Consider the following 7,877-nt stretch of genomic DNA (forward strand, 5'->3'; position numbering starts at 1 on the left):
GACAAAGTTAGCCCACCTTGGATTTTGACTTTCTAAGCTCTCATACCTATCACCAATACCAGTCATCTATTCAATTGCTTTGCAAATCCCACCACCAACCTAACAACGGTGGAAGAGCCCTGTTCAAAGTGGCTGAGTTAAAAGTATATATAAGTATAAGTAGTGCTTTATTTAGAGATTAGACTGTCAGCTTAGAACAAGTTGTTCCATTATACCAACAGTTTAATAGAGCACCTCTTTGTTAATATAATTTTGTGTATTACAAAAATAAGAATAATAAAATAACATGCCTAAAAATATAAAAAAAGAAAACTATTAAAGTAAAAAATTAAAAGTTAATAAAAGAGGAAAAGTTGAAAGGACAATACATATAACTAGGTAATCATGAAATTAATGATAGACAAAGTGATCGGGAAAAAGGAAGAGAGAGAAAGGTGAAGAAGAAGAAGAAGAAGAAGAAGAAGAAGAAGAAGAAGAAGATTTTTTTTTAACGTCTTCACTGCTTCAACAACAACAATGACCACGGGCCTCTCCGCGAAAACAAACAAAACTCGGAAGGCCGACCCGCATAAACCCCTGTGAGCCCTGTGAGGATTTTTGGGTTTGATTATTTTTTCAAATTTAATTTTTGATTGATAAAGCTCTCTCTCACTTCTGAGGTGTTTTAAAGTTTAAACCAAGTGTTTCACAGGGTAATCAGCAGTGTACCTATGTCCATTCCAATGGAAGGCATTTGGGTTTGATTATTTTTTCAAATTTAATTTTTGATTGATAAAGCTTTCTCTCACTTCTGAGGTGTTTTAAAGTTTAAACCAAGTGTTTCACAGGGTAATCAGCAGTGTACCTATGTCCATTCCAATGGAAGGCAACGAAATATTCGACTTCATTTCCAAAAATGATATTGACAATGTTCAAAAACTTCTCTCGGAACACAAACTCAGAGTGGACCTCTACGATGAACATGGAATGACTCCTCTTCAACATGCTGCATACAAGGGAAACAAGCAGATCTGTCAACTTCTCCTGGACCATGTGAGTAGCTAGGTACTCATTCAAGATAGATAAAATTTGACCAAAATCCAGAACCTCTTGGACCATCTGACTTCTGGGTCTTGGTCCATTTTAGAAACTAGCTCACCCAGCCTGAATGAGACTAGGAAAGGCCAATGCTCAGATCTTCTATAGACTTTTTTGCCCCCCTCCCCCTCAAAAGGTTTTGCCTGGGTCCCCCTTGGTACTGAATCATAGGCCTTTGGACCCCCTGAATATTATGTCCCTGTGGGGCCCTATCTGCCCCTAAATGGTTGGGGTCTCCCTGTGCCTTGAAGCTGTGGGGGTGGAATAGAGATTCTTTTACTGAAATATTTGCAGTCTTACTTACCTATGTGGTAAGTTCTTTTTTACATGGTTTTTCATTTACTCATTCAAGATAGATAAAATTTGACCAAAATGCAGAACCTATTGGACCATCTGACTTCTGGGTCTTGGCCCATTTTAGAAACTAGCTCACCCAGCCTGAATGAGACTAGGAAAAGCCAATGCTCAGATCTATTCTATAGACTTTTTTGCCCCCCTCCCCCTCAAAAGGTTTTGCCTGGGTCCCCCTTGGTACTGAATCATAGGCCTTTGGACCCCCTGAATATGTCCCTGTGGGGCCCTATCTGTCCCTAAATAGTTAGGGCCTCCCTGTGCCTTGAACCTGTGGGGGTGGAATAGAGATTCTTTTACTGAAATATTTGCAGTCTTACTTACCTATGTGGTAAGTTCTTTTTTACATGGTTTTTCATTATTATGTAAGTATTATTTAATTTCAGGCTGTCTGATAGGCCTGGCCTGTTGGAGAGGACGGGTCAGGTTAGGATAGGAAACCCAATAAACCACTTTCCCCCTTAAAAATTCCAGGGTGCAGATGTGAACTCGGGCCGTCATGAGCATGGCTATTCTGCTCTCCACTTTGCTGCTCTCTCGGGTAAAGATGATGTGTGTGCATGTCTCTTGTCTGCGGGTGCTAAAAGTTATGCCACCAACAGTGTGGGAAGAACTGCATCTCAGATGGCAGCATTTGTTGGTGAGTATTTACCTTTTTTTTTTAGTACTGTTGAAAGTGCATAACCCCTCCATTTGTCAGTACATATCATAAGACTAGACTCTACAAGCTGAGAAGAATTTCTGATTCAACAAATTAGTTAGGTAATTCAAGATTTATACCCCAGGTTTTCCCATATTTTGACAATCATTCTAATCTAATTACTAATTATATTACCTTGTGTTATTCCCATGATCTTAATTGATTTTATTTGCAGGCAATCACAAGTGTGTGGCGGTCACTACAAGCTGAGAAGGATTTCTGATTCAACAAATTAGGTAGGTAATTCAAGATTTATACCCCAGGTTTTCCCATATTTTGACAAACATTTTAATCTAATTACTAATTATAATTACCTTGTGTTATTCCCATGATCTTAATTGATTTTATTTGCAGGCAATCACAAGTGGTGGCGGTCATCAACAATTACATAGCCAAGAGTGAAGTAGACTACTATATCGTACCACGGGGGCTAGAAACAACTCCAAAACTAGATCCAATCCTAGCAGAACCTCTACACACTTTCATCATGCAGGTAATAATTCAGTTCAATCCAATTTATTTGCAGGTAATAATTCAGTTCAATTCAATTTATTTGCAGATAATAATTCAGATCAATTCAATTTTTTTTTTGTACAGAAAGACCATAGGTATTATAATATAATTCTCTCCTCTCTACTTTCTCCTCTCTTACTGCTCTCTCCCATCACACCTCTTGGCCTCTCCCTTTTTCACATTTCTCCTTTCTTCTCTCTGTCAAACTTACATACACTGATTCTCATTCAATTTATTTGCAGATAATAATTCAGATCAATTCAATTTATTATTATTATTATTATTTTTGTACAGAAAGACCACAGGTATTATAATATAATTCTCTCCTCCCTACTTTCTCTTCTCTTAAGTACTGCTCTCTCCCATCACACCTCTTGGCCTCTCCCTTTTTCACATTTCTCCTTTCTTCTCTCTGTCAAACTTACATACACTGATTCTGAAGTTAAAAAAAAAAAAAAACAGACAGTTAGACCTGATCAGTTCTGCCTGATAATGAGTGGCTGGCCTTACTGTATCCCTGTTATTATGATAGAAATAACATTTAAATGGTTTCTCCCCTCCTCAGGTTAACATACATCCAGTGAGGGTGGCCCTCAATCTCCTACCTAGTCTAATATCTCATCTCCCCTCAGTGAGGAAAGTGGTGTCCCTCCTGAGTGAAAAACAAATGAAAGCGGGACCAGAAACCAATGAGATTATGTCGTTCAAACTTCACTACCTGTCGTTCATCATTGGGGAAGTACAAAAGTGCAAGTAAGTGACTTGTGAATGAAATCTCCCATTAAGCAGTGGTGATAGCACTTTAAATACACCATTTTTCAATGTGTCACTTAAGTTAAGTGCCAGCCTAGTTAGCTTGGTTGCTAGCACATCTGCCTTGTAGGTGCTGGGCCATGGAAATGGCAGATTTTGTCCTGAACGGGTAATCACACCATTTTTCAATGTGTCACTTAAGTTAAGTGCCAGCCTAGTTAGCTTGGTTGGTAGCACATCTGCCTTGTAGGTGCTGGGCCATGGAAATGGCAGATTTTGTCCTGAACGGATAATGTTCGTTACCGAAACGGCTGGCTTTCTCCTATCTTGTTTTCCTTCTCTCCTCGATTTTGGGATGATAAGACCTTAGCAATAACACCTTCCTCTATCAAACCTCTAAAAAAGAAAAGAAAAAGAAATCGATTTCTAATTACCTAGATTTTCTCAACAGCATGGGAGGTTTTTTTTTTTTTCTTAATGAGATTTTTTGTTTTCTCTCCAGACAAAGGTAAAAGCCGAGTTTTTCTTTTTAAAACTGATTTCTTGTTTTCTCTCCAGACAAGGGGACAAGCCGTGCGATCTTGTGGAACTGTTCGTACGGAAAATCCACCGTCCAATACATGGAGAGAAGTACGTGGCCATGTTCATTCGAGATTGCGTGCGAGAATTTCCGTACCGGGAGTGTATGATATTCAAACAGGTAATTATCCCTCTTTTATCGTGTCCTATGGTGTAGTGGTCACTGCACTCGGCTTGCACGCGGGAGATCTGGGTTTGATTCCCGGCGGGGTCAAAAAATTTGCATCATGCTAATGATTGATTCCGTGACTGGCTGTTGAGGGGCCCACTCAGCCTCGTGAGGAAAATGTGTAGCTATGTAATATAAATGGGTATAGTGCATACCGATCGGTGCCAGCATGGTAGGTAAACATTGGGTGTTAGCATTATTGAGATGTGTGGAAAATCATACAATGCTGCAGTCAGCACCAAAGTGGTGAAATAATAACACAAACAGCATTTATTTATTTATAATATTGATCGTGAAAGCTATGTTGGAAAATTCTGCCATTCCTGAGCCCATTTATGTTATTAATTTTAAGTAGGTCATGCCAGTGTTCGGCATTTTAAATACTTTCTTGGGGGCACAGAATTAATGGATGCAAACTTCCCCTTACTAGAGAGAGTTGCCTCTCTTGTCTCGTGGGTAAAGTGAGCGTTGTATTGAACCTATGACTTTCTGATTTCTCGCGTTTCCCTCATCATTTGGGTCTCTAGTTTACATTTTTTTTTTTTTTTTTCAAGAGTCTATGATTTATTCTCTCCTTTACTTATTCGTTCTTTATTCTGTGTAATTTGATTGTTTTTGCATCAGGTACATCCACTAAATATCCAGAGTTAAACCTATAATGTAGGCACTCATAAATTGTACCAATTTTCTGAGTTTCACAACCAATTTTCTCATAAAACTCCACATTACGTCTGAATAAATAGTGGAAATTTCCATAATTAATCTTTCACAAAGAGGAAGAATAAAATTTGTGAAGAAGCTTTTCTGTTTTTACCACTCTTGAGTTTTAGTCTCTCTGTGGTTCCAATTATAAACTCCACATTACTTCTGAGTAAATAGTGGAAATTTCCATAATTAGTCTTTCACAAAGAGGAAGAATAAAATTTGTGAAGAAGCTTTTCTGTTTTTACCACTCTTGAGTTTTAGTCTCTCTGTGGTTCCAATTACAACTCCCCAATAAATACCTAAAACCTACCTAATTATTAAACATGCATGTATTAGTGGAGATGGCAACTCCCCACTATGTATCTTCTACAAATGGAATGGAATGGGATTGATGAGCTGAATTGGTGGAGATGACAAAATTTCCAACTCTGCAAGTTGAATGCAATTGAATAGCATTGAATTAGTGGAGACGCCAAAACTCCCAAATATCCTAACCCGCGTGGAAGCGAATAGAAATAATAGCATTGAATTGAGAGATAGGCATCTAGCATCTACATTCTACCTAAACGTAAGTTAGTGGAGATGACAAAACTCCCATCTCTTCAAATCATGAAAGGGTTTGTTTGACCCAGAGTACCTAACTCCAGACAGCTCCAATTTCTCCACCCAAGCTTGCACTTTCCCTCATGAATGATATATGTCAGGTGCAAAGGTTGCTCAAGCTTGCTCGGGGGAGAAAAATTACCCACTTAAGAACCTATTAAGGCTTTTCTTCCTGGAGATGTTTGCACCATTTATTTCTATTATAAAGTCTCTCGTACATTTTCTTTTTCCATCAGACCTCGGGGCCTCTTTTCTGTGATTTCTCTTCTGTTATTCGTTCTAACTTCAATCTTTTTGAAAAGATTGCTATTATTGCCTCGGTGACGTAGTACATACCTCGGTGGCGTAGTGGTCAAGACTCTCGCCTGGTAAACAGGAGAGAGCAAGTTCGATCCCAGCCGACGCGAGGTATGGAATTTTAATAATTTTATCCTTATTTATTTGAAAATCTACCCCAGTGGACCTTGTGAGCTTGTGACTTATGGAATAAGTGTGAAAACTTCAACCTCACTTCATTCGGTCAGAAAAATAGTCATTAGTACTCACCCGTCTGGTCCGTGTACATGACTGCCTTGGTGTTGGTGTCGGGGAAGTACAGGCCGTATCTGAAGAATAGGGATCGCACAAAGGGTAACTCTTCAAAATCCCGCAGCGAGATGGACGTCTTCAGCAGTTGCCATTCTGGCTGCAGAGGGAAAAACTCGTATATGAACTCGCGCGGGTCCGTGAGAAAATAGTGGTCGTCGTATTCATATCTGAAATACGGGAATATCAGAAAATATTGGATTAGAACTATGATGAAAAATATGCATTCCAGTGTTAAAACGCCTTTGTCGAAAAAAAGAAAACAGAAAATATTAACCAAGAAAGAAACTATTCTTTTTCTCCGATTAAGGCGCTTTAAATTTACGAGCCAGCCTAGTTAGTTTGGGTAGTACCGGGTTTGCCTTGTAAGCGCTAGGGCGTGGGTTCAATTTCCGTCCGGCGCGAACTTTATCTCAAACAGATAAGGTTTGTTTTCGCCTGGCTTTCTCCTATCCTGTCTCCCTTCTCTCTTCGCTTTCGGGACAATAAGACCTTAGCAGTTCCAGTTCCCTCCCTCTCTTTTGACCAAATGCCTGGCTCCCCAGTTACACTGTACAAACCGCCATACTAAGAGTAGGATATTAGGAGTAGTAGGACACTAGGAAATTATACCTCATAGGAGGTGATCACTCACCTTAAACTATCTGACTTTCCTTTGGCTCCTGGTAACAGTTCCTAACCCCTATTTGTAAACAGAGATCAGGGGATTCCGTACTTTCTTGAAAACAACTGAGTATATGAGTAGTACAAGATCACTTGTTATAATTTGCCAGAACTCCTTCGTACGAATCATGTTTGCGTCATTTTGTCCAGCTGTGAGTAAAAGACCAAAGTAAGTGTAAAACTCTCTCTCAGTTACCTTGGCCCACGTCTTCTTTCAATGACTGACATCGAAATTGCGGACCTCCTGCTTAACTCTTCCCCTAAGCCCACTCCGAGGCTTAGGTGTAGGGGCAAACAGCCCTAAAGGACGGGTTAATCTACAAATCCTCTATCCAAACATCGCTAGGACGTGAAACTGACTGGAAGGTGATTTAAATCGCACAACACTTTCTCAATTTCGCTTCGAACTGTTGATGGCTAGGACGTGAAACTGACAGGAAGGTGATTTAAATCGCACAACACTTTCTCAATTTCGCTTCGAACTGTTGATCAGGTACTTGCAACAATGGGTGAGAGGTGATTTATCTCCTTAACTCTTCACCTAAGGCCCACTCCGAGGCTTAGGTGTAGGGGCAAACAGCCCTAAAGGATGGGTTAATCTTCTACAAATCCCCTACCCAAACATGGCTAGGACGTGAAACTGACTGGAAGGTGATTTAAATCGCACAACACTTTCTCAATTTCGCTTCGAACTGTTGATCAGGTACTTGCAACCGCTCCCCAATTACACTGTACAAACCGCCATACTAAGAGTAGGATATCAGGAGTAGTAGGACACTAGGAAATTATACCTCATAGGAGGTGGCCGCGAAGTACCTCCCAATGTAGATATGTGGCCCGCGAAGTACCTCCCAATGGAGCATGTGGCCCACATACACATGGAAGTTGGAAACCCCTGTCGTATAAGAAAGATAAAACGTATATCTAATGGACTTATAAATAATGTCGGTATGAGTAAGTATAGGCAGTAAGCCTTGTACAGAGTGTATGAACAACACTTTCAGTTTCTAAAATAAATAATCTCAAAGAAACCTCCTTGCTCGGATGGGTTCGTAGGCTGGAGGTCTCGGGTTCAATTGACGGTGGGGTCCATTTTTTTTTTCATTACTATTTTATCAAAGTCTTAAAAAAAAACTCTTACCTAGTATTTTAAAGTGGATAAGTGGTTGGGTGGAAGAG

General features: G+C 39.8%; 2 protein-coding genes across 2 annotated transcripts in view; one reads left to right on the forward strand and one right to left on the reverse strand.

Moving 5' to 3' along the window:
• The first annotated feature begins 583 nt into the window (after positions 1-583).
• Positions 584-7,877, forward strand: part of LOC103517984 (ankyrin repeat and MYND domain-containing protein 2) — an 11,844-nt gene continuing 4,550 nt past the window's right edge. The window contains exons 1-6 of the mRNA XM_026829899.1: positions 584-601; positions 738-1,032; positions 1,903-2,068; positions 2,304-2,315; positions 2,494-2,621; positions 3,207-3,394. Coding sequence (XP_026685700.1) covers positions 847-1,032; positions 1,903-2,068; positions 2,304-2,315; positions 2,494-2,621; positions 3,207-3,394 — 680 coding nt within the window. The 5' untranslated portion in view covers positions 584-601; positions 738-846. The remainder of the gene's footprint in view (positions 602-737; positions 1,033-1,902; positions 2,069-2,303; positions 2,316-2,493; positions 2,622-3,206; positions 3,395-7,877) is intronic.
• The window catches only part of LOC103517985 (hillarin), a 28,212-nt gene continuing 27,150 nt past the window's right edge, over positions 6,816-7,877 (reverse strand). The window contains exon 8 of the mRNA XM_026829895.1: positions 6,816-7,169. Within this exon, the coding sequence (XP_026685696.1) occupies positions 7,165-7,169 (5 nt within the window). The 3' untranslated portion in view covers positions 6,816-7,164. The remainder of the gene's footprint in view (positions 7,170-7,877) is intronic.

Source organism: Diaphorina citri, unplaced genomic scaffold (genome assembly GCF_000475195.1).
Source record: "Diaphorina citri unplaced genomic scaffold, Diaci psyllid genome assembly version 1.1 scaffold2029, whole genome shotgun sequence".
Lineage (NCBI taxonomy): Eukaryota > Metazoa > Arthropoda > Insecta > Hemiptera > Psyllidae > Diaphorina > Diaphorina citri.